General features: G+C 38.3%; 1 protein-coding gene and 1 non-coding gene across 5 annotated transcripts; both read right to left on the minus strand.

The window, feature by feature from the left end:
- RC3H2 (ring finger and CCCH-type domains 2) lies at window positions 1-26,177 on the minus strand. 4 transcript variants are annotated; one of them, XM_010721043.3, is made up of 20 exons: window positions 18,771-19,979; window positions 17,252-17,369; window positions 16,570-16,803; window positions 15,818-15,993; window positions 14,626-14,826; window positions 14,116-14,248; window positions 13,755-13,873; window positions 13,293-13,405; window positions 12,381-12,689; window positions 11,483-11,697; window positions 9,994-10,421; window positions 9,389-9,559; window positions 8,107-8,262; window positions 6,542-6,755; window positions 6,295-6,379; window positions 5,774-5,849; window positions 5,290-5,424; window positions 4,662-4,769; window positions 3,849-3,997; window positions 1-3,249 (listed from the first exon to the last, which is right to left on the minus strand). In XM_010721043.3, exons 1-20 carry the CDS (start codon window positions 18,999-19,001, stop codon window positions 3,051-3,053), a joined length of 3,570 nt encoding a protein of 1,189 aa, XP_010719345.1. In that variant the 5' UTR covers window positions 19,002-19,979; the 3' UTR covers window positions 1-3,050. The 4 variants fall into 4 exon arrangements, with proteins under 4 accessions (XP_010719345.1, XP_010719344.1, XP_010719346.1 ...); XM_010721042.3 differs by having other exon boundaries at window positions 5,774-5,855; window positions 18,771-19,976; XM_010721045.3 differs by having other exon boundaries at window positions 3,101-3,249; window positions 3,868-3,997; window positions 5,774-5,855; window positions 18,771-19,975.
- LOC116217305 lies at window positions 14,335-14,450 on the minus strand. The gene has a single exon (XR_004161693.1). It is a non-coding gene; the product is annotated as a small nucleolar RNA SNORD90 (small nucleolar RNA).
- Window positions 26,178-26,249: the final 72 nt, after the last annotated feature.

Raw genomic sequence — 26,249 nt, forward strand, 5'->3', positions numbered from 1 at the left:
TTTTTTCTTCTTGACAGCAAAGGTATCTTAGGCCAAAAGCTAAATGGGAACCACTGCTATTAATGCACAAAAATTAGTAATTATATCTCAGTGTCAGAAAGTAAGCCCTTCCATAGCCCAGAGGCACCTGATTTGCAACTAGACAAATGAATACATACTTGTTCATAGGGTCAAGGGATGAAACTCCACCAAGAAGAAAGCCAGAACTGGGTTCCCACCTGTAGCTTCTACTTGTCAGGGCACTGGAGGGCATAGTTTCATGGCAAAAATCACACAGTCAGTGTTAGAACTGTAAGACAAAAGCTGGCATGCTATTTAAATGCCCAGGTAATTCTTTTGCCTGTCATTCTCTACATTAAAAATTCAAGAAAATAACTAGTCTCAGTTAAGAACCAACTCTCCATATAAAGTATATGGTCATCCTAGAGAACTACTATATCATGGGACCTCCTGCTGCAGGCAAGAGTATATAGATACATTTGTTCTTATATATGCCAATATGGTTGGCAGGAATATGTTAGGCTTATGTAACTTCACTGGACAAACAGGCAAATGTGTGTAAGCAGCTTATTCCAATCCCCCTCCAGCAGAGCACAACCAAGTTTTTAAAACTGCAATTTTAAAATTAAAAAGTTAAGGTAAATACACAATCAATTTATGTAGTATATATTCACCCTCAGATCATGCTGAAGATGTTCTGTGGAGTTCTGGTGCACAGAGGGCTCTTTCCCTGAGGGCAAATAAGGACTTCTCAAACCTTTATATTTTCTCTATTTTTGTAACAAAATAGCAATTTAAAATTTAAAAATCTTTTAAAAAAATTACATCACCTTCAACATGGAAGATCTCACTGTTTAAATATCCATGAAAGAGACATACTTGTTTGCATATCTGTTTTGGAATTACATTGTACAGCAAATAATAGTATCTCAGAAGCATTTCAAAAGTAATATAAATTCGTATTTACAGAATGGTCTTGGTATAAAATATACAACAATCATATTTATGTCTAACATTCTAAGTTAAGTTTAACATCAATAGGAAATAAATTAAGGTGACAAAGGTGGTCTGGTTCTTGTATCCATTCACTTTGAGTTGCAAGTGAAACAAAGCATCGATCTAACCCTAGCTATGAGGTGGCACTGGCTATAGGAAGGTACAGCAACAGCCAAAGGAAACTAAAAGACTACTTGACTGTTTTTCTACATACATTCCTTAACATTTGAGTATTAAGTAGATGTGTAAGATCTTCCATACTGACACCAGAATATCAAAACTAACCCTTGATTTTCAGGTATATTTACAACATAATTATTTCATGGACAGGTTCATTAGGAGAGATATCAAACACCAATATTTACTTAGTCTAATCAGTAACCCTCAGGGAAATGCCAACCCCCACCCCCCAGAAACGTGCACAAAACAGTTATCAAAATCTTACCCGACCACATAGCTGTGATTTTGTAAAATAACAACTCAGACGACCAGTAACATGATCCTCTTTAAGCATTTTGCTAGCAGGAAAAGCCCTTACATGCAGTACACCTGGTGAAAGATCAGCTTGGCTTAAAATATTCCAGTACAATTTTCAGAGTAAACAACTTCACAGAAGTTAATAAAACAAACAAACAAAAAAGTAAAACTTGTCACAAAGAAAAGTAAGAGGACAAACAAGATGGTAATAATCAGGAGGGAGAGTCCTGCTTTCTTTAAAAAAAAGAAGCTGATTAAAAGCTTCTTAAAAACCAAACAAACATATGCCCAGGGCTCTACTTCGTGTGCATTTATGGAAAAAAAAAACACAAAAAAAACCCTATCTTCAGCTGACATGTCTAACATGATTCTCAGTCACATCTTACAGGGCATAAATTCATACGCTTTTCAGAGCTCTAAAGGTCAGATAATGCTATATTATTGTTATTTTCAAAGTCTTTCAAAATAAGTTGCCACCGAACAAGCAAAAATTAAACCTGAATATAAAATTATGATTAACAACACTAAATAAAAGGTAATAACTGCCTTAAATTCCCAATATTTAGTTTAAATTAAAAACAAAACAGTACAAAAACAGCAATACCATCTTGTTAGTCAGTGCAAACACTACATACAGGGTTTTCAAAGGAAAGCAAAGAGCACCTGATACTTTTTGCCAAGTCATCTGGATTCTATAATCTGCAAGTTGAGAACCATTAATAAAAAAAAAAGAACAAACTGCTGTTACATTAGTGCATAACCTCTCAATATGACTGAAAATTGTTTTCTGTATAACTTGGGAGATCAATACCTAGTACGTTAGCTGGAGGACTTAGGCACTTGGTTTACTTCTGGTAACTTTACTTGGACAAGTAGCCTGTGTACGTGTGTATCTACAGTACTAAAACAGAAATGTGTGTGTGCGTGTGTGTGTATGTATGTGCACGGGGAGGAGAAATGGAAACAAAACGCTGCAGCAAAGCACTGCACCACAGACCTGCAAATAACGCAGCAGTGCAAAGCTAATGGTGTGTTAACCCTGTAAAAAGTCTCAAGTCCAAATCCCCACCTCTCAGTCTTCAATCAGGAAACAATACTCCATGCAAAGTTCCGTAACTAAGGAAAAAGCAGCTGCAACAAGACACAAGTTCTTCTCTCATGAAACAAAATAGAGACAAATAAGTTAGTCTTCCTTTCACTAGATGTATCATCGTAGGATCCTGCTAGTTTAAATAACTGAGTTGTTAGTTTTCTACAGAAGCCATTTTAAACAAGAATGGCTCAGATACCGCACCGGATTGCTACAAACTCATAAAAAGCTGCTTTAAGCTTAAGTAAAACAATGTCCAAATTCCATTCATCTGTGGAAAGTGAACGCCTTACCCTAGTAAAGTAAGTTTTTTTCTTCAGAATGCTAATGCGAGAGGGGCTTGAAGTATCAAAGAGTCCACAGGAAATGCATGACCCCAATATTATTCTTTAAAAAAAATATACATTATATAATATATATTATATATATAAAAAGCTAGTGTAAATGCTTCCACGGTGTGGTCACAAGCTGGAAAGATGAATGCCTTTCAGCTGTTAACCATCCTGCCATTTGCAACAGGCTTTAAAAAGTCATTTTTATCCTCAGACATAATGTGAGCAGTTTTCAAAATGAGGCTGCCAACACTGACTGATGTGCTGATGGGCAGGCAGCTTGCATTGCTAACAGATGTTGTGATCGGCTGACTGAAGCAAGAAGTTACGGGCAGGATTGTTTTCTGCTCCTCCCTGAGGAGAAAAATAAGTTACACAAATATTAAACAAGTACATGCACAAGTATCCAGAACTGAATTTCTGTGCATTAAATAAATAATGACAAACTCATTTTTAGAAACAGGAATAACATCTTACTATGGAAAGGTATGCTCAGGATGTTGAATGCAGTCTGCCTCATTTTCAAAGACTGCATTATACATTAAAAACTACAGAACATATAAACTTAAAATAGTGTATTTTTAAAACTACCTCTCTATAGAGATTTGTGCAAACAGTCTGCAACTCAACCTTTTGGAATTTTTCTAAATTTCTGGCAACTATAAAAATACTTTCAGATTTTTTGCTTACTGAGTACGTGAAAGGTATTTTTAACAGCTGTGACCTGTTTCAGCACATATGATTACAGCAATGCATACAAACAATGGTACCATCCTATGACTTCCACATTTGTGACCTCATTTGACTTCTTAACAGGTTCTTCTCATTTCACCACACAATGCAGATGTCTAACCCAAGTCTGAATGGGTGCGCAGTTCATCCTTAAACACAATTATTTTGCTGCTTCTGTTTGTCTAATACTGGCAGACACTGCTGTTTTGTCTAACACTCACAGAATCACAAGGTCTTCACCTAAACTTTGTCTCTTCTGTTCCATAGATTCTTTCTGGTGCTGCTTTAGTGGATGCCCATTCTCTACAGTTGTTCCATTGAGCAGCTGATCATCTTGAGAACTGATACCTAGCTGTATATCCAGAATCTCCTATAGGAAGAAGGAAAAAATGTTATTGATAATGTTGCTACCAGTCTTAGATTCTCCTATTATGCTCTCCTATACTAAAATGATGGAAATTTGAGTTTCTTCATTAGACTCCTTATTTTTTACATCATATAATTGGAATATCTATTGCATTTTGTTATAGGAGAGCCCATAATGCTCCACTTTCGCCTATCACATCAGATATCTTTAACACAGTTTTGTGGGGGTTTTTTGTTGGTTTGTTTTTCTTTTTAAAAGAAGTAATATGCTATAAATTTGAATGCTTAAAAGGGCTGAAATTCAAACAAAACCTTTTCAAGAAGCTCCTTAGCTGTAGACATTTTAGGAGCTCTTTAAGCATCGCCATCTTCTCACAGCTTTAAAGCTGACATGAGAAGAGACAGATTCCTGATAAGATTTATGATTTATATCTAGATTCCACGCTGTTTGAAATTACAGGGAACTCCAGCAGCTTAGCATTTAGGTAGTGTCAGCAGCCAGGTATCTGAAATATGAGACCCCTGGTGTTAAAAGAAGAGAAATGCTTGGTATCACTACAAAAAGTAAGACAAAAGGCTTTGCTATCAACATAACCTACTAGATTATGTTAGAAGTTTATAAATAACTCATCAAAGGATCTTTCTTAGACACACATTTTGGAACTTACTTCTATTTGTTCACCCTGCCCATCAGGTTCATCTGTGTCAAGGGCAGACAGCTCCAGTTCGATGTCTCGATCTGGCTTTGTATCGGCACAGTCTTCACTATAATCAGTCTGGAAGAATGAAATACTTTCTGTAAATATCTAGTTGGCTTTTCACCTGCTGCCCACAACAGTCACGTGTTGAAATGAAAATAGAAGGTATGTTTCTACGACACAGCATTTGTATGACACAGAAGAGCTAAATGATACAAAACACAAACAGAACTTCAGGCATAGACAAAAGAGAATACACAGCAAAATCTATTAGCAAAATACTGAAAGACAATGAATACCAGAATGGAAATTTCTGTAGAGTTCATTAAGATTTAGATTTTTAATGTGTATAAGTAGAGCAAAGAATAAGGTTCACACTAAAATGGATGGTCACATTTCCACTTCCTAAATGTATGTTTGGAGTAGCAGAACAGCCAGTCCTACTATTTGGTCTACAGAAATAACCAGGTGCAAAAACAACAGGAACTTAACCTGCACCAAATGTTTTACAAGTATTTTGAAACATCAGAATTAAAAAGGTGTCTGCGTGCATATAAGTCTCAAAGATTTGTTTCATCCCAATCACCCCTTGCTTTACCTCACCATTCCTCAAATCAATTTCCTTGCTTAAAAGATTTAAGGTAAGTCGACTGCCTTCATCTAGAGAATTCCACTTCTGTTGCATGGCTAGTGCATTTGCCTCTCTCTGAAGTAACAATGAGTTACTTTTGGCCTATGGAAAAAACAAACATACCAATTACCTATAGCAACACTTAAACCAGGTTTTAGCAAACAGCAATAGAAATCAGGTCACAAAAAAAACAGCTCCCTCTTCAGACATATAACTGCGTGTTCTTTTAATGTCCAATATCTGTCCTGTCCTGCATTTGCAGACATTTATCAAGCCCACTACTTTCTACCAAAAACAGCCTTACTAATGTCAATGAGTCATAAAAAGTGTTCCAGTACCAATGTCTAGGTATCTCAATGAAGGATTTATTAATGTTACTACTTTCTGCAGATTATACCAAGAAAACAAATTTAATGTTATTTATTTAAGTACGTGGTTTATCTGATCTTACCTGCTGTAATTCAATACTTAATAGATCTCCAGTGCTGGAATGCTTTCTGTGACCAGACAAATCTGTAACTATGAATCTGTCCCTTTGAGAGAAAAGAGGTAAAAATCAGGAATTGAAAACAAATACTCTAAATCAAAGGAACTGAAAGGACTGTTGGCCTATCATTATTAGATCTTTTGTAAAACTAGGTGACTAAGGTAACAAGCTCTTCAAGGCAAGGGAGCAGAGGGGAGACATATTAACAGTGTCCCAGGCATTATATGAAGCAAACATCCTTGTTTTAAATGTAGATGAGGTACGACAAGAAAACCTGAGAATCTACTCAAGATCACAGGTTTGGGTAAGACAGATCAGTAGTGCCTGACTCCCATCCATTTTAAGCTAGGTTTTCCAAAGCTTTATATTGGACAGAAAAGTCTGTTATTTTAAAATTAAAGTCTATTAGGAGTTTTTTTGTTTGTTTGTTTTAACTATATTCAGGATTTTGAACACTAGCAAGCTACAGAAAACAAAGTCCATACCGTTCTGCATAACGTGCTGATGAAGCTGAATCTGAGCCATAAGAACTCCATCTTGAGTCAACAGCATTGACATAAGGAACATAATCTGCAACCATTTAAAATACAATTCATTACCTTCTCCATTCTTGAGAAATAGGGTATACAAAGCATTTATAGTTCTTTGCATTTCCATTGCTGTATTAAGTATAAACTGGATGAAATGCTCATGATATATGCTATATTGTCAGTATGAAGCCTGTACTTATACCTGATACACTGATGGGCTTAGTTGCACTTCCTTGGGAAGCAGTGGCCTGAATTGGATCTGTTGTGTGATAACCCGTGCGGGATGACCTGGAGATTGCACCCCACTTGGAAATGATCGGTCCATCACTAAATGGGATTATAGGATCTTCTTCCTTTGCCCTTCTCTGAGTTTCAAATAAATGCACTCTCCTTTTAACATCCCCGCTGTCCAAATCCTACATATTTAGGAAAGAGAAAGAGATAAATGGACTTGTTTGAGGTCATTCAAATGACTCAGTATACCAACGACTTTCTGATTGTTGTTGCTGAATACAATGCTGAAAAATCTGTTCAACCAGAGACAAGATGGGCCACAATCATTTAACTACTGCCCTTTAACGCTATTTTCAGCATTAAAAGAAGTAATTTTGCTCCTCCAATCTAGTACCTCCAGGCAAAAAAGAGCTCCAGGAGGATTCAAGTCCTTCAGTACTATCTCCTATATCTGAAGATAGCATCAAGAAGACTTGAGAAGTGATGAGACTTGGCTACACTTGTTTCAAAGAGCGTGGAGGCAACCTGCCACACTACATAGCAGAAAATCTCTAAAATCAGGGCTCTCACCCCTCCAAAGGCAAGCTGTGTGCCATGATTCATATCACGTATCTTTTGTTTCTTTTAAGTATTTTTTTTTTCCTCCTTATGGAAATCAAATGACTATTTTATCAAGCTGTATTTTTCCCCTCCATAATTGAACTGTTTATTAGAGGAGAATGTGTCTTTCAATGAAATAAAAGGTATAGTCCAGGATAGTAGCTCTGATACTTGGAATATGAAGCAGCCAACAGTAAATTCATGCTAATTATCCTGAGTCCACAGTATTTCAGCTTTCTTCATGTCATTTCTGAAAAGCGTACACTGCTCTTAGGACAAACCTTAAAAGATTCACTGAAACAATGGCATAGTGAATCTAGAGTCCTGAAAAGGACAGTAATTATTCATACAGCACGGACAATTCCACTTGAACCAAATATGAAATGTGTTTCCGCAATGGAAACACCTGCTCTGAAATGGTCACAATGACAGCATCACCTGCTCAATCCTGTCAGTGCAACGTATTCTAAGACCAATCTTTTAGATCCTTCAGAAATTTTAAATACACACATACACAAAAATGCTTATTTATGATGTGTGAAGAGAGACAGGATTGAGAAGTCAAAAATGCTTTTCTCCCATCAGTCCAACAATTACAAAGCACATTTAAAAATTAATGAGTCTTATCAATTTACAAACCATCTACTCAAAACATTTTGACTACTAGTTTGATTTACAGACACGTTATTAAAATGGTCATTTCAGATGTCTGACAATTTTATTCCTTGCATTACATCCTGTTACAGATGTAAACAAGAGTTTACAAGAACTACAGGGAGATATGCTAAATGATTTCACATGGGCTGGGCTACTTTGAGCTAACATATCAAAAATATTAGCTATCAATTAAAAAAAGCTTGTTTAATCAAACAGAAGATACTTTAGCATGTAAGTATCATTACATTAATGAGGTAACATGCAGAAAACCCCTACCATTAACACGGCATTTGAATTGGCAATCACATCCTTGGGCTCTGAGTCGATAGCATTTATACAAGAGCCAATAGTGCCACAAGACCACGGTGAATAGTGAGAGAGATGATCTTCCTCAAATTTAGTTCCACTCAAATCACTGACACTCTCAGAGAACTATAAAGAAGGGAATAAATAGATGGTAAATAATATAAAAAGGGAATTCAGTCTTAAAATGAGAAAAAAAACATTTACTGCTATTTAATCAAAATATCTCAAAGTCAATCAAGGAACTATACCAATGTACAAGACTTGACTTGGGGGAACCATAAGCCAATTCACAAACAGATTTTAAACCAGTAGTACAGCTGACAGATGTCAAGGCTTTCCCAGTACAAGTAACTGTTTGACTTGTCAAGATAAAAGGCTGAAATCAGTGTTGCTATATTAGTGGCAGGTTTCTTCATGCAGCTACCTGCAGTAATTTAATTCCAAGGAAGTAATGCATTTTTATTTAAATCAGAAGCCAGTGACAGAAGAATGACACAGAACGCTTCAACCTGGATGAAGACTCAAAATCTAATATACCCTGAATGCACTCACTTCAGGTTTACATACCTTGCAAGACCTATTCCAAATGATCACCACGTAACACCTCAAGTGTCAGCAATGAAATTGTCAATCTACAAAGAGTGTTTAGTACAGTAGCTCTCAAAGAATTTCTTGGATGCATTTAAGTAACGTACAAAGATACAAACTGCATCATTATTGTTTTGTTTCTTTTTCCTCTTCAAAGCAAGCAGTCAAGCAGTTTCTATCTATTTCCATTATCGTTTATAGAGTTGCTCTACCAATGTATTTTGCATTTCTAAGAGGTGTATATTCTCCAGGATAAGGTTGATTTAGTGCTATGATGCCAACTGGAACATAAAAGAAATGGCCCATCTTGGTGGAAAAGAACAGTCATTCCCTATTTTGCAAAAAACAAACCAAAACCAAAACCAAGCCAAACAAAAAGACACAAAACAATCTAGGAGGTTCACAAAGAAAGTTCAATAGAGTTATGCTTCCTTTAGTGAGGGTAAGTTGAATCACTTCCTCACTTTAAGTTCTTTCAGAAATCATGTTTACCATCAGTTTACTACAAATTGAATGCATTCATAGTTAGATACTACTCTCTTCTTACTAAAAGACTAAAATCATTTTTTGAGCAACAGATGGCAGATGGAAAATCTATACTAGAGATATTAGATGGCATTTTACAGAAACAGGAAGGGGAAAATAAAGTTCCTTGGCTTCCCACCTCTGTGTTGAAATCTACACTGAAGAGAGGAGAAGGTGGTGTTGGAGATGGTGTTGCCATAGGAAGGGTTGACGATACAAGAGGAGTTTTCTGTGTGTGATATTGTGCCCACTGCTCTGGCTTCCGTCGCAATTGTTCATCATACCCGGTCTTCAAGTGACCACAAGGCTCCTAGCAATAACAAATACAGGACTGTTTACCCTATCATACTCTCACCAGAAGGTGAATACTTGCAGGGGGCACACTTGGAAAACATGCTCCCTTGGGTCTGTAGCCTTCCATTGATATTGTTAGAAGAATCTCACAAGGATTTGGAAGAGAACTTGTTCACGAACAGTAACTCAAGTCTTAAATATATAGTTCATTCAGACAACATGTACAGGAAATCAAGAGGCAGAAGGGTTCTGGTCTTAATCCAGGTAACAGTAATCAACATTACGAGCCCATTTTATTCAATTAAAAAAAAAACTTTATCATCTGGGGCATATTTCTTGACCACTATGAAGCCAAAACAGAAGAGGTCAATACTAATTATTTATCATCTTTTCAGTAAGAACTTCCAGGATTAAGCCTTAATCCCTCCTCCCTGTCTGGCTTTCACTTACCCTTGGTAAAGGCACAGTCCTCTGTTCATTTGGAGGTTGACAAGCCACGGAGTAATAGCCATCCAAAGAGTTGTATCTCTCACGTAATGATGTCTGATAGACAGATGAGTGCATCACATCCATGGGAGGTAAAGAATTGCTCCTAATAATATCATCCCGTGGGTACATCTGTGGGCGCCAGATGCGTCTGCTGTCATAAACTGGAGCATACATTCCAGAAGGGACGGGAGGAACTGGTCCATACGGCTGCGGAGGAGGAGGTTGGTAAGGAGAATTCAGTCGATCTCGAGGTGGAAACGTACTGTAATGATCGGCATATGGCACGGAAGCAGGTGGGAGGGTGGATTCTGGAACATTATTGGACCTCACAAATCGAGGAACACAGGGAGCCACGCCAGCTGGTACTGTTGGAGGTGGTGGATAGTATCCTTGAAAATTGGAAAAAGGTATATTTTATGTGTCACAAATAACCCAGAATTTTACACCTTCTATAACTGTAACAAGTGTGGTTAAGTATCTTTAGAGAATGAAGTGCAGCACAGTTCTAAAATCTCACTATCAACACTATAATCTCTCTGGAATTAAATTTATGTCAACCATATTTGCAGATGTAGCACCGACCCTTTTATCAGTGTGACCCAAGTTGGAGAACACAGCTTCTCTGCCACTGCTCCCATATAGTATGACTTAACTATGTATGCAACTGAAAAGTCAACATTTTAAACACTTTATACATGAAGGTAAAATAGCACCTCTAAAATAGAAAACTATATTGCTAAAAAAATAAAGATAAGCAATTTCAAAGGTTCCTAAATGACAGTTTCACACTTTGTTCACTCCTCATTGGAAAGAGCTGTCTGAACACATCTATCATTTCTTCTGATAACTTGTGAATGATCTGATGCTAGAGCAAACTCTTAGTAGTTTGAATATAAACATGCACACCAAACCTAAAAGCATAATTGAAACCTTTCAGAACATCTAAACAGTACAAAGTCTCACAGTACATGAAAACACTGTTCTTCCCCAGGGCTCTGAATGCCTAGAGCAGGATAAGAATTTCTTCTAACAACAATACATAATCCAATACTGTATTTCTCTTGTTTATTGAGCACTACATATTCATCTGGGTACGAATCTTGTCCATGGATATCCTCCATGGATAGAGCATGAGGTGAACAAGCCAAACAAAATGCAATTCAATGTAACAAAGGAAAAAGCAGAGGGGAGACCATGTGGTTCAAGTTCTGTATACTGAGGTGCAAGTTGCATAATACACAGCAATCAAAGGCAAGAATCACCAGTAACGGGAGCTGACTGAGTCCCTGCCATCAGCAATGGAAGACAGTATTTTATTGAGTGAAGAACTCAAGAGCTGCTCTTAAAAACATCCGTAAGACTGAAATATAAGTTATTTCTGACTACATAACATGCAGGCATATCTAGATGAAAATTCAAACCTACTCTTGGCTCAGTGTCTCGTACTCACCTGTCTGTGGGTACTGCGGAACTTCATACGACAGCTGAGTTCTGGGATCTTGGAAATACTGAACGTTATCAGAATGTGGAGGGTAAACAGGTACTCTGGGAACAAACTGGCTGGATTTTGGAGGCACAGAATTCACTTCTGTTCCAATATTAGGAGGACCAGCTGAGGTAGCTGCTGCCTGGCTTACAGGAGTCTTGGGTGGAGAACCAATTTTACTGAAAAGGATTACCAAGAAATTATTAAGCAGATCTTTATGTATTTTGGCTAATATCTCTCCACGTATACATTCATATGTAACGTGAAAATTTGGGTGAAGTTATTTCCTCTAGAATTTTAACACCCCAAATTATCGTAAGAGAACTCAAAAGCATATATAAACATTTTGTGATGTACTCATAACCTTACGTAAAATATATTCTGGCAAATATATTCTGGTAGAGACAAAGGGTTTGAAAAATTTAAAGAATCAGTGCTTCATGAAGAAGTACCAAAACAATTTTAAGGGAAAATCCCAAAAGTGGAAAGTTTCCAGGATTAAAGGGATTTCTCTTGTTAAAAACAAAAACACCACATTTTGAATGCAAGTTCTTTGTTTTATGCAGTAACTAAGTTAGGTATCAGTAAAATAGAAGATACAGGGAGGAAATTTTATATCGCATGAAACTATTTAACAGCTAACATAACTGGTGCTGGCTCTGACAACTTGAATCTAAACTTTGTATAATGATAGTTCTCGCTACAGTACTCTTCACAAGTCTGCAGCCAGTAAGCAACAGCAACAATTGCACAGCAGAACCAGAATTCAATATCTATTATTTGTGATTCACAAGTCTGTTTGCCTTTACAATTCAAGAGCAAAATGTTGTGTTTGCTATTTTTATGAAAAAATGTTACCTACTTCTCAGGTAGTGATTCTGTAGGGGATCCAGAAACATTCTGGCCATTGGCTCCGCTCTTCCCTGCCTTCTTGGTGTTCTCCAAAGCTCTTAAGGAGGTGTCTGCACAGCGAGGAATCAACTGGGGAACACCACTTTCTAGATTAGCTATTCCATTAGTACTTGGCACCATCTTTCCTGTTGCTTCAGGGCTTCCTATGACAGAAATTACGCTTCCTGTAGTGGTTGAGACGGTGCTATTAACGCCAACTTTATTTAGAAGGGGGAATGTTCTCACTGTTGCACTGATTTTTTTGTTCCTCAAGCGATACCTACAAACAAACATGTAAACACAAGAGACAGATGATTTAAGAAGTGCTTATTGTGCAGTTTAACGTATTTGAAAAACTAGTAAGAGATTAAGAGGAACATGATAGCCAGGAATTACAGCACTTCACGCTGCTATTTTCAACAGTTTAGCCTAACTTAAGTAGAACACCAGCATCCTCTATGTGACCAAAGATCATCTCCTAGTGGAACATCTGCTTGTGCAGTCCTTTCGAAAGGCAACCGAGTGAAAACAGATTTAAGAATGCATATGTTACATATTACCTAAATAACTCAGTTTAATAACTTAGTCAATTAAAATATAATCAACATTTTCTCTCCTCGGAGTGGTATATTCAATCTATACTCAATCCCTAACAGACACTGAGCCTAGAATCAGTTTCAGAAAAGAAAACTTTACTTCATACAGGTAAAACAAACAACATAACTGGAATTAGTTGATAGATATTTCTTTACTGTACTTCAACTTCATGTTAGAGTTGTAATTTCAAGTGATTAATGAATCCTTCGAAATGGTTTCTAAGGTGTATTTATTCAAAGTTCTAAGGTAACTGCTTGGATTTAAACTGAAAATCTTTAATACTCACTTTTCAAGCTCTTCCTGAGAATGAGCAAATGTACAGTTGGTTCCTCTTGGACATCCCCCTTGTTGTCGAAGGTCTCGGCACATACTTGTTTTGTATTTGCTATTTGGTTGTGGCTTAAAAAACACAAATGAAAGATATTCCACTTACAAACAAACACAAAAATAGGCATAAAATACACACACAAACATATTCAAGATATTTTTTAACTGTCTTTCATCAGAAGACTAAGGAATTGCTTATGGGTGAGCTAGGCACTATGCTTTTGTATGGATCTCATTGTATTAAGCTCTGCTGTATTCCATATTCGGAAATGTTTTCAAAACTAGAATGCAGCAGATAACAGTATTATTGATTGTTCACAGAAAAGGCCATTAATATTTCAGTGTAACAGTAATTGTTAAGAGTTGCATACTGCATTAAATGTACATCAAGACATGTCATGCAATGATGAAATATAGTAACCTGTGGAGTTTCGTGGCCTTTTCTACTGTAATTCTGAATGAAATCCACCAGCCCATGTACCACCGTCTTTACAGCCACCATTGCATTTTCCAGCTGCTCCCATGTTGGAGATGCTGCATCTAAAATTATTAAAAGCAGGTTTGTCATTGCCAATAATTTCCAAAGAATCATAAATAAGAACTTTTTCCAAAACATCGAGGACTAGAGTACAGCTCAGAGAATCCTGAAGATTTTATGATAGCACTACGGTAATTGGAATTTTGAAATCAGTAACAGAAATTACTTATATAATTTGCTTTGATATTAATGATGTGAAGAGATTAAAAAAGAATAAAACAAAACAACAACTTTGCTTGCTTACCTGGATTTGGGTCTATGTTTGCCAGGAGCTCTAAATGAGGTCTCAGCCTGTTTAAGTTTGCAGGATCACCTGTGCGCTGCAAGACGATCGTCAATTCTTGCACGCTCTTTGCAAAAGACTCTGGAGATTGGAGCTGAAAGTAAAGGTGAGTGTTAGCATGTTTCATCATATAACTGTGAAGTGTCAATTTTAAGATTTCCATTCAGTTGGCTCCTAAATGCAATGTATAGTGTCTTCAGATGGCATACAGCAAGTATCAGTGGAGAGAAATTTAATTTCTCAGCTCAGAATCTGCCCTATGAAGCTTCATCATAAGACACAAATCACAAACTACTGAAAAACAAAATGTCTTCATATGAAGAATATATTACAGTAGGGAAAAGCTTTCATTCTAGTTTTACTTAATACTTGATACAACTAAAGACAAAAAGATAACTTAAGTAATTCTTGCATTTTTATTATAACATTAGTCAAATACCAAAAGGAACTAAAAGCAGTCCTTTGACGAACCTTGTCAATAATGGATTGCATGTGAGATTTATGTGCCAAGTCACCATAAAGAAGGGAAGACCACTGTTCTGGTGATATTCGAAGTCCTGCTTCCATGGCAATGTGAACAATTTGGGCATCATGTTCTCTCCTCAAAGCCTCATAACTCCGAAACTCTTCTTTAAGTTGCATCAGAGAAGAATCTTCATCCCTTTTAGTGACCTAATGAACAAGGATAAACATAAACATTCCTTTAGCTAGAAACCTCCAATCTGTCAGAAAAAAATGCAAAAGCATATTTCTTCTTGAGACTTAGCAGATAAATTATTTTCTTTGTTGTTTTTTTTTCTTCTCCATTTACTCATCCACTTTAGCCAGCAGCAGACAGGCAGCTCTTAAGTTTTAATAGGATCACTAGTGCTAAACTGTGATATCAACTCCACTACTTTCAACTAAGTAATCAATCAGATTTGCTTAAGTCACAAAGCATACAAAGCAGTTATCTGATACACTTAGATATTCAGCTGTTCTTCCAGTAGCTTTTGCTGCCCAATGCTAGATGATTACTTAAAAGAGAAAGTCTCTCAAATTGACTTAAGTGATACAAAAGACGAAAACTTGGCCTCTCTGGTAAATATTCTCCACTATAAATGTGAAGTAAACTGTCTTATTTAAGACATTTCCTATAAAAGAGTGCAAGAGATCTCATCATATTTTTTTTTGTAACATCATGATGTGGTAACCATGGAAGCACCCAAGATTACAGTATTACAGAAGCTTTCTTCAGAATTGGACTTCAAGCTTTGAGAGAATCCAGGCCAGTCTGACACATGTGGCCAGGCCTACTCTTATGAATCCACATAAAGTCAAATACGATTATGATAAATCATTTTATTTCTTCCTGAAGCAGGCGAGGAGTGCCTACAAGTTACATTTCATGTCTCTTTCAAGAGAATTTCCAGCTGATGGACAGCAATTGATAATGAGAGGTAATTACAGAGTTGATTCCACTCAAGTCATGACCATTTGTTCCTTTTGCGTGGATCCTTAAATATTAGATAAATTCACGTCAGTTTTACGCTTTATAGCCTACACCATTTGAATGTATTGAAACAGAATTTATGTAACATTTTACAGGTGAAAGATCAATCCTAAGAAAGGCTCCTTGGAACTGCACTTGTTCAGTAACTAACTTCAAATTCTGGTATTTTACCTTAAAGCATGATGCTCTATACAGTAGCTGCACAACATGACCAATGCTTGTTTTAGAGGCCTGAGGAAATCTTGGTTCTAGCCTTTGCACCACAAAAAGTACCAGAACTTTTCTTGAGAGTGCGGAGCCATCTTCCAGTGCCAGTAATACAAGTTTCAGTGCCTCCTCTTGCATAGCTTTATCAAACAAAAATAAGAAAGGAATAGAAATATGTTGCCAGAAAACAGCATGGTTATCGTGTATTAGCAGCATATGCAGAAGTGTATGAATCATCTCCTGAACACAATTCCTTATTTGTTGTGAACAAATTTTAAGAAATTTGCTAGTTCAGGAGTATCTAAAATTAGCTGATTGTATTTACAGCTAAAGTATGAAGAAGAGAAATTTGCACTTTAGCATCAAAATCTGATCAGAGGCAGCAGTACAACTAGCCTGTGTTACAGATACACTGTGAACAGGTTGTGAAAAAAGCTGATTTATCCATGTTTCTTCACCACCAGTTCTGAATCAATACCTCATAATTTCAATGAGCAGTCAATAAAGCCAAAACAAAACAACAACAAACCCCAACCTTTTAAGAAAGTAGATTTTACTACCACGTAGTCTTCTTTCCCTTCCCTCTTTCTCATAAAGTTGAAAAATGGAAGTCATGGTACTTTCAATTGCACAGAAAAAGTTTCCAAGATTTTTTTGTGTGTGTTAAGAAAAGGTACGTATATATTTATACGTTGCAGATTCTGCAGGTACCTTACCTGGCCCTAGAAACTGACATCCTCGTGCCCTGACAGCAGCCCAAAGATTGGCAGAAAGCTGCTGAGGATTTTGGTGCTGCAAGATCAATTCTGTAACGGTTCTCTCGCCCAGCGATCGAGCTGCTCTCATAGCTCTAACTCGACCTTCTTCCTCTACCAGCTGACAATTCACCAGTGTCACAAGCTTCCTTTGCATTGGACGGCTCAGTGCACTCTGATTCAAGCTAGCAACACCTTCAAAGACAGAGAGAAAAGAAAACTACTGCTTTTAATTGGACAAATTAATCTAGGTAGAACAAACAAAAATGTATAATAGTATGTCTCTAGGACTTGAATTCTAATCACAGGTATCATCATTTCTCTTGGGCAATTCCGGGTAACTCATTAGCAAAAAGAATTTTAATTAGAGTCTTAAATTGACGTCAAACTCATCCTTTGAGGGAAGTTCAGCTTTAGAAAGAAGTTAGTCCCATGTAAGCATTATTAAATATTAATAAAGTATTTTGTAAACTTGAAATCAAGAATCAATTGTCACAAACGTGAATAAGACATGGTAGAAAAATTTGTTATAAAACAAGAGAATTATCCCACTGATGTCTAAAATCAGTGCTTAAAATCACAGAGCTGTTAAAAGTACACCAAAATTGCTGCACCAAAATCCCACTGTTCAGTAGAGACTTACCTTTTCCTCCACTTAATGGCTTTAAGTAGAGTGCCAAATCCTCAACACATTTCTTTGCTACTTCATAATGTTTGTTCTCTCCTACATTACTCAACTTTACTGTCTGATGATCAGGTACCTAAAAAATGTAAAGAGAATATGAAAAAGAATTGTACGTACCCATCTGACCTATATGACAAGCCTATGATGGTACCAACATCACTACCATAATTACATAACACTGCAGATGTACAATGCTTCTTAGGGAAGAGAAAGACAGAACCCATCTAAGTTGTGTGGAATGTAATAAGGAGTAACAGAAAGGAATAAAGACAAGTATCACAAATGAAAGATTATTTTTGTTAGTACTCAACACATTAAGAACAAAATAGGATTAAAAAAAAGCAATAACCAAGACCTGATGGAAAATGTAGTGAAAAGATAGTTGAAGAACACAAGATTTGTGAGGATGATAAGTGTACAAGACCAGCATGATTTACTACAGAGAAACAAGAGAAGATGTCTTACAACTGGCAAGAACATAAGATGAAAATGTAAAAAACAAAGTTAAATTATTTAAGCATAAAGGCATATAAGCATACAAATAGCTTTGAAGTCTTCAAAGAGAAGAACTAGCAAACTTAACTTGGTGCAAGTACTCAAAGTGCAGTAACAAGGTCAGACTACGAAAATAGAAGGAACATTAGTCACAATATAGTCAATTGTCTGAAAGACACTGCTAGAAGTTCAGAGCCCAGGAAAACGAATGTTGTTAGATCCAGGCAGTGACACAAGAAATAAATTAAGAAAAAAGATGAATTTGAGAAAAAAGATGGTATTATTATCAACAGCTTCATCTAAGCATGTGATAAAACATTAAAAAGAAAAGTAAATGAATCACCAGTGCATCATCCAGGTGTTACAGACAGTATTATGAAAAAGTATGTGAATCAGCATAAGGTGAACAGACTTATTTAGTCTCCATAAAGTGCAGTACTGATTATATAATCACTTGTTTTGCCACTGCTATGAGACAGAACAAGGAACATTCCTGGCCTGATTAGCCAGTGTCTGAAAATGCAACCGAAAAGCTATCATACATATTTTTAAAAAAAACTAGACATATTTCTAAAACTTAGTTAAACAGCTAGCCACTCGGAGCATGTGACATGCAGAAGTGAGACTCCTTGCAAGAAAGTGCACAATAAAGGAGCGCAATCTGCAGGTCTGCTTTTCCAATGACTGCTGTCACAGGCAGTTGTCTAATTTCTAGTAAGTATTTTTCTCCAGTCCCATTTCAGGAGTCTTTTCACACCAGAATTCACTTACAACTCGGAAGTATCTTCATTTTTTGAGAAGTGGACGGACCTGAAAACGATATGGCTCCTTTTACAGTAGATACTGATTTTAAAACACTACAAAGTCAAAGCCTTGCCATTTCTTAGACCAAATGGCGGAAAAACATCAGCGCAAGTATTGTGACTGGCATGTAAACGTTAATAACATGAGATGGCAAAACAAAGAACAGTTTAAATCATACCTGGGCTCCAACTAACTGGAGAAGTGCAAAGTTTACAGGAAGCACATCGATGTCTGTATTGATGGCAGTCTGGTCGAAAGGACATGCCTTGCGATGAAGCTTGTTCAGGCAGGTCTTACAGACAGTGTGAGAGCAACCTAAGCTGATGGGTTTGTGCACATTCTCATCAAACTCGTTGTAGCAGATTGGGCAGGACAGAAATTCTGTCCACTGAGCTGCCTGCACAGGCATTGTGGAAGCTGGACAGTTGCTTAGCAGGCTAGAAGACCATTATTTCACTGTACTACGTTTTGGCAGCTGTAAGTGAATAACAGATTATTTAAAACATGCTTTCTGGTAGTTTAGAATGAGTCTGAATAAAAAAATACCATTTCAATGTTTTATAGACTACCATGGAATTCCTACATCAAAGTACTCAAAACCACAACTTTTTGATAGTTTAATAACTGTACAGAAAGGCTCATGAACTGAATTACTGTAGGCTACAGTAAGTTGAATTTGAACATAATCACAATAAGTGGCATTAAAGTTTTTTTCATAGAATTAAATACAACCTTAGTTAGGAAAAGGAAGACATTTATTGGCACAGAAAGAGCATAAGCATCCAACCTCATCTTAACTCAACCTTTCACAGCTCTAAGAGCACTCTCTGGTTATAGAATGGGCCTGGGAAGGGTGTGAGGAAGGCACAAAATATTACCCATGTTCACTTCATTTGAAGTGAAGTACAGCAATGCTTTCCTTCTGAAGTTTTTATTCATGTTTAACCAGATACCAAACCATTTTCTATTGAGAATCACAAAGAGATACTAATAACAAGAGAAAGTACTATTTTAAGGACACAGCATAGCAGGCCTGGTGGTGCTACAGTTGGACTAGATGATCTTACTGGTCTTTTCCAACCTTAATAATTCTATGACTCTCTTATGTCACCTCCCTCTCCCTCCCCCATCAGAGCACTCGAGAAGGACCGAGATTGTTCTGCCCAGTTTTTTTTACACCTCTATCTGACACAACACAGCTCCACTTCAGCAAACTTGCAGGAAAACATCTGATGTACTGAAAATCCTGGCATTCTGGATAACACTTAAGGATAAAGCAAGCAATAATTTCAATTGGTTTGTTATTAAGTGTTTTCTCTTGAAAATTCCCTGTTCAGAGGTATCATGCATGTCTTTCACATCTGCCTATTCAAAAAAAAAACCAAACAACTGTTCTAAAATATGTTGCATTTTACATAACTTAAGTTCTACAAAAAAAGACATCCTGGAAGTTCACTGAAACCATTTACATTAAAACTTTGGTGGAAGACTCACATCCACATCCACCTGAGAGCAGCACAGCCCCACCCTGCCCTGCAATGTGCAGCAATGTTGACTTTCTATGCAACCTGGAGACCTGTTAGTTCACTTCAAGGCTCTGAACAAGCCTATCCTAGCAGCTTATTAGAATGCAAATATTTAGATATTTAAATGACACATTTCAATATATATGTATTTTTTCATGGAAAAAGGTAATTGTTTTGAGAAAGCTGTGCTCTCTCTCCTGAATTCAGAAACTCTTCACTGTGACTCCACTGTTGGCTCTGGTAACATGTAATCCATGCTAAAGTATTGGACCACTGAAATAATTACATCCACATATCGAGTGGTGCTTTAGTATTTTACATTAATTGTAGCCATCTGTCTAGAAATTCTACTTAACACGATGAACATTCAGTGCCCTTTAAACAGGACTCTTGTACAACATGCCCCTAGCTCAGCGCCCTTTCAATATTATGCAGAAATCCCACCCCCCAGAACAAATTCCCACAGTAAACATAAAACAAAACAAACTGGAAGTTGAACCTGTCCCTTAAGAACAAAGCTGCTGAGGTGGTGCTTCCAACACTGGCCAAAATATTCACATGTACTGGACAACAGCAGCCAGCTCGTCTGAAAGCACAGTCAAAGCTCTTGCAGGGATGAAAAAACATGCTCCTCTTTTATCTTCTCTCACTACATTTATCTTTCAACCACTGAAATCCCAAAGCAAAACAAGTAATTGCAAAAACAAATGAGCCAACACACCTAAAAAGGCATTTCATTCCTCTATAAGGAATCCTACCACATCCTTCAGCTCACTTGCTTCAACTTCCCAACCCAAACAGCAGGACAAGGGTTGGACAGAACTGCGGCGTAAAGCCTTGCAGGAAACACCTGCATTCCTGGAACACCAAGGTGCTGCCACCACCACCATGCTGATCCCAGACCAAAACCCAAGGCTTTACACTCCTCTTTGCACAGCCCTGACTGCCCGAGGAAGTGCTGCCATCATGACACACAAGGGGAGAGGTGCAAAGGAAGGCTGGTCACTGGCAGTCTCCGAGCAAACTGCTCATTAACTAGCTCAAATGCAAGAACTCCAACTCAGTATCCACATTCTGTCCCCACAGATACTACAGACACGCACAGCTAACACCACTTCTCTATAGGCTTCTAAAATAGTTGTTTCCCTGACCAGCACGGAAAGAAAACAAAACAGATTCTTGAAGAGCGCACCACTGATACGCACAGATCTCTGCGTATTTATTCATCAGAAACGGCAGATTCTTCTCAGCATGTGCTGACTTCCAGATTTCTTGTCAGGAGAAAGACTAATGAAATGGGCACTCAGTTGAGGAAAGCTCTCAGCTCAAAGCTTTGGGCAGCCACAGCAAGGGAAGCCACCACACCTGCTACCTGCCACTGCCCCACCTGAAGGCTGTGCCTTCAGAAGGTGCCACACCTCCTCCCCATCACGCTGACTCCTACAGAAGGCATAAGCCAAATGTTTAATAAATTCCTGTTCCTTGTCAGAAACAATGGATTTCAGGGACTCCTGAAGAACAAATTGCTTCAGTGCTCTGAACTGAACAGAGAGAAAGAAGAAAACAACATAAAATGAGAAGCCACTGGGGTTTTGGTTTTAAACAGAAAATATGCTCAGTATAATTATCCTTTGTCCTAATCTGTTAAATATGCCACATCTATACAGTGTGCCAGGCTTCTTTTCCTTGCCAAAGCAGAAGCATCCCGCATAGAGAAACAGGTCAAACATACAAGAGTTTGGTGAGGCACAGCAAATTTTACACACGCACACACACACACACACAACTATGTTTACATGTCATTGCTTCGATATATTTTATAGTATTACTATTAAAAGCAGCATTTCAGATGACAAACTAAATGCCCAGCTTCAAAGTTACATAATATATCAGAGTTGAGTCATTTTGTTTGTAATACAGTAACATTTTTCCATTGCAGAAATGGTTGCAATGGAGTTTAGTAACAATGATAACCACTGACTTTCCTGTGATTATTTTAGACCAAGATATTTGATGGAACTGATCGCAGTGACAGGAAGGTGGGTGTGAAGCCCCAGAACCTTCATTGAGCAGCTGTACTACTTCCAGATGATGGAAGCTGTAAGATCTGGATGTTCCTATTTTACATTAACTTTTAGCTACCCAATCCCATGACACAGTGTACAACTAATCCAAGTCGTGGTACTTCTATTACTACCTTTCTCTCCCATGGGAAGTTTGGGATCTCCAGACCATTTTCTAGTAAGTGAGACTGAGATGCTTTTTATCTGAAATACAGACACATTTCATTAATGTCTGTATTTGGAAAAAGGTTCAAATTTGCATGTTAACTTGGCCGGGCTCAGCAGTTACCTGTCTCCTCTGCCTGCCCTCCCAATCTGCCAACCTGAAGGCAGCCAGAACTGAGCTGCAAGGAAAGGCTCCGGAGCACTGCAAAGGATGCTGAGCCCTGCACTGTCTGGAAGAGCAGACTGGAAACACTGCTGACAATGCTTCATTCTCAAATCCGTTCATATCCAGAGCTCGGAGTCCTAGCAGCAGGAGGAGACATTTACTGCTCCACATCAGAAGAACATGACACAAAAGTAGAGAAAGGGACACACTTCAGTTAGTGGCTGGTGTTGCCTTACATCTTAATTCACCAACTAGACTTTTCACCCATGCAGAGATACAAACTTAATTCCTTTTCAATACTTTAAACCTACATTTTCACCTTCCAAAAAAGCAGCCACACAGGTACAGATGGGGGCAATTTCAATCTCCAGCTGAAGCTGTTCCTCACACAAAAGTGCTAAATAGCTCTCAAAGAAGACTTCAGCCTCGTCTTCAGCCGTCCAAGTAGATGACTTGGATTTCCCCTCATTTGCAATGATCATTTGTGCAGTTTTACTAACCAGCTACTGGATCGAATCAAAGCACAATTCTTTGAGCAAGGGAGAAAAAAATTCATCACCTCCTCCCCAGCTAGATGCCCTAATTACCAAGCAGCACGGTGAGAATGCGTCTCATTCTGTGATAACTGTTTTCTTTGAATAGAAAGAAGTCCAACATGAGGTTGAGAGCGTTTCCCATCAGAGCTGCACACCACCGGGCACAGGGCATTAACAAGACATGGGATATGCAAGTACCAGCCCTTGCCAAAGAAAGCAAGGACTGAGGGCTTGAACTCTGCTCCTCCAGGCAGCTGCCCAGGAAGAGAAGAGCAGCAGCAGGCACAGCTCTGATCAGAAGCAGCAGCCTGGTGGTTCCTGCCAAGCCTGCTCTGCTCAGGCCTCCTCACCAGCTCCCTTGTGAGGCTCATGCAAAGGACAGGCTTGCAAACAGATCTTGTGTGAGAATGAGAAATGGAGTAACTCTATAGGGCTCAAAGGCTTCTCTACAGAAGAGATCTTAAAAATAAAAAAATGGCAACCTGTTACGTAGAGTGGGCAGTACAGCCCACTGTGGATTGAATCCACAAACCTTAAAAAAAATAAATTTAATGATTAAATTAAAGAGTCCTTAATATTGACATGCTCCTACTGCTGACTGCAGAGATCGTGTCTTTTCTTTTTTGAAATGATCTCCATCATAATGTGTCATTTATGCAGATTAGCTGTTTGCTTGCTTTACAAAGAGGTAACTTTTTCAAGCCCTCCTTCTCAAGTTATGCAGTTCTGAAAGCATCCTGACTGGCTCACGTCATCAAATTCCAAGTATTAAAGTATTCTCTGCAAAGGCTAGAATCTTTTATTCATTTCTCTTCAGTAGCCACCATTTACAAACCAGCTTCATTAAAGGCTTAGAAATCGTAATAGCTTTGCATCATTCAGCAATGATGACTTGAAATTAAAATAAATCCTCTTTACAGAGCAGACTTGCTTATTTCTACATTCCATAATATCTGTCACATGTGAATCTTCTTATATCACACATCAAATTCTATATGAAGGAAAGCTTTTAGCGACCACTAGAGATGATATTCCAATCCATTTTTTTTTCACTGAACATTCATGCCTCTGGGAATATCTGCAGCCTACTTTAATTCCAGAAAAGTTATCAACAAGAGAAAAACTCAGTGATGCATTAGAACATATAATTCCATCCAGACTATGTTTTGCCAACACACCCATTCGTGCTTTACAGGAGAAGACAGCAATCTTCTTCAGGAACTAAAACCTCAGATCTCCTCTCCCTCCTTAGACAAACCGCCTGTGAGCAGCAGTGCAACTCGCTGACAGAAACTGTGGTTCACTGTTCACTCGGTGACGGCCAAAGTTCACTCACTTCAAGGTACAACCCCCCCCCAAGTCAACACCAGGCAGTGTATCCTCAGTGTTTAACACTGACCCTTTCCTCTTTGTGAGCAGCCAGCTCAAATCCTGTTACCAGATTTTTAATGTTTCCCTTATTCTCATGTAATTGCCACTGTGGGGCTTTTGGTGATTTATAGGTGTCAATGAGAAGAGAGTTTGTCCTTGCCACAAACTGATAGGAGTTCAGTATTGACTTTTCAGAACTAATTGAAGGGCAAATACATGAATTTTTTTTCTCTACCAAAATCAGTTGAACTTAAAACTGCCTTAAGAGAAAGGGAACTTATTTCTAAATAGAACCACACTGACACAATTAATCCAACAAGAGATATGTTGAAGAACTCCTTACTCTTCAGGAATATTTTCAGAGAATTTGGACTCTCACGTGCGTGGATTATGGATTAGGTCCCCATGTCTTACAAATCCAGGAGATGTTTTCTTTTTGCAAACACCATCTTCACTATAATGGTTCAACTACGGATATTACAAAGCTCCACATACTAACATTTTTCAAAGAATTTTAGAGCAATACTAATTCCTTTCTGAAACCCCTAGCAAAAAAACAGGCAGCTACCATAAGGGGCGGAAAACCTTTCAAGTTCTTGAAAAGAACAGCTTAACACTCCCACAAATATGGATTTTTCACTTTTTATTGGAATTGTTCAGCCAGTTCAGAGAGACCACTTTCCATTAAGAAAAGCACAGAAGCTAACCAGAGGAAAGGCAATGCACATCTCACAGAGCACACACTGCTAACCACTGCCCTCCGGACTCCAACCAACACAACCTCAACTAAAAAAGATCAGCATTCAAAATAAAGACCTTGAGATATTTGGAGAACTAAGAGTCAAACTGCTGGAATTTGATATTTTTCAGAGAAACAACCATGACCTCGAACAAGGCAGAAGGACAAGTCAGTAAGAAATTTTCTCTTGAGGAAAGTTTTGCCCATATGCAGAAAGAAGTTATTCATTAAAAAGACAGTTAGTTCTTGGGAAAGCGTTTAATTATAAAAATTAAGAATTCAGTGCCTCACAGAACAACATCTCTGTTAATGAAGCAAGCTTCAATTTCTAGAATTCTGAAATGTTTAACATAGACCGAAGGTCAAAAAGAGTATTTGGGTTTAGCAGATGTAAACTGTACGTCCTCATTGGAAATGATAAGTCTTCTTTGCCACAGTTACAAATGTTCAGCCTTGTACTCTGAAGGGCTGTTTTTTGTTTTCTTTTCAACACTGCAGAATAGCTGCAATGGGCACGAGAGAATCTCCACACGAGAGAACCTCCACACGAGCAGCTACAGAACTGCTGTTAGCGCCAACTCCTTCAAAAAAAATTCCAACTTTACATGTAAAGATGGAAGGAAACAGCCCTACACCTGAGCAGCAGGTGCCAGCCTCAACTCAGGCACTGTTTTACCTCCTCACAGGTACAGGCCGCCCTACTCCACACCCTGCCTGCACAGCGATGCTTACAGCTCCCCAACCACACTCGTGTTTGCTATGCTTTCTGCTGACTTCCTCCCTTAACTTAAAGCCCTCGGCGCAGCCCAAGCATCAGCAGAACGAAGGCACGCTTTTCCTGCTCGGCTTTTCTCAGCCTCTGGGGCCGTGACGCGCTGGGCGCAGCGCTGGGCCCTGCTTTCCACCATGACTCCTCTCCACCATTACCGCGATGGAAGCGCCGGGAGCGTTCCGCCGTACCGGAGGCCCCAGGGAACGGGCCGCGGGCAGCACTGACGTGCAAAGGAGGAACCGGGACTGCCCCCGCCGCGGCCGGGAGATAAAGGAGATAAGGGAGATAAGAGAGCAGCGCAGGGAGCAGCCGGGGCGGC

The sequence above is a fragment of the Meleagris gallopavo genome, chromosome 19 (assembly GCF_000146605.3).
Source record: "Meleagris gallopavo isolate NT-WF06-2002-E0010 breed Aviagen turkey brand Nicholas breeding stock chromosome 19, Turkey_5.1, whole genome shotgun sequence".
In the NCBI taxonomy this organism is placed as follows: Eukaryota; Metazoa; Chordata; class Aves; order Galliformes; family Phasianidae; genus Meleagris; species Meleagris gallopavo.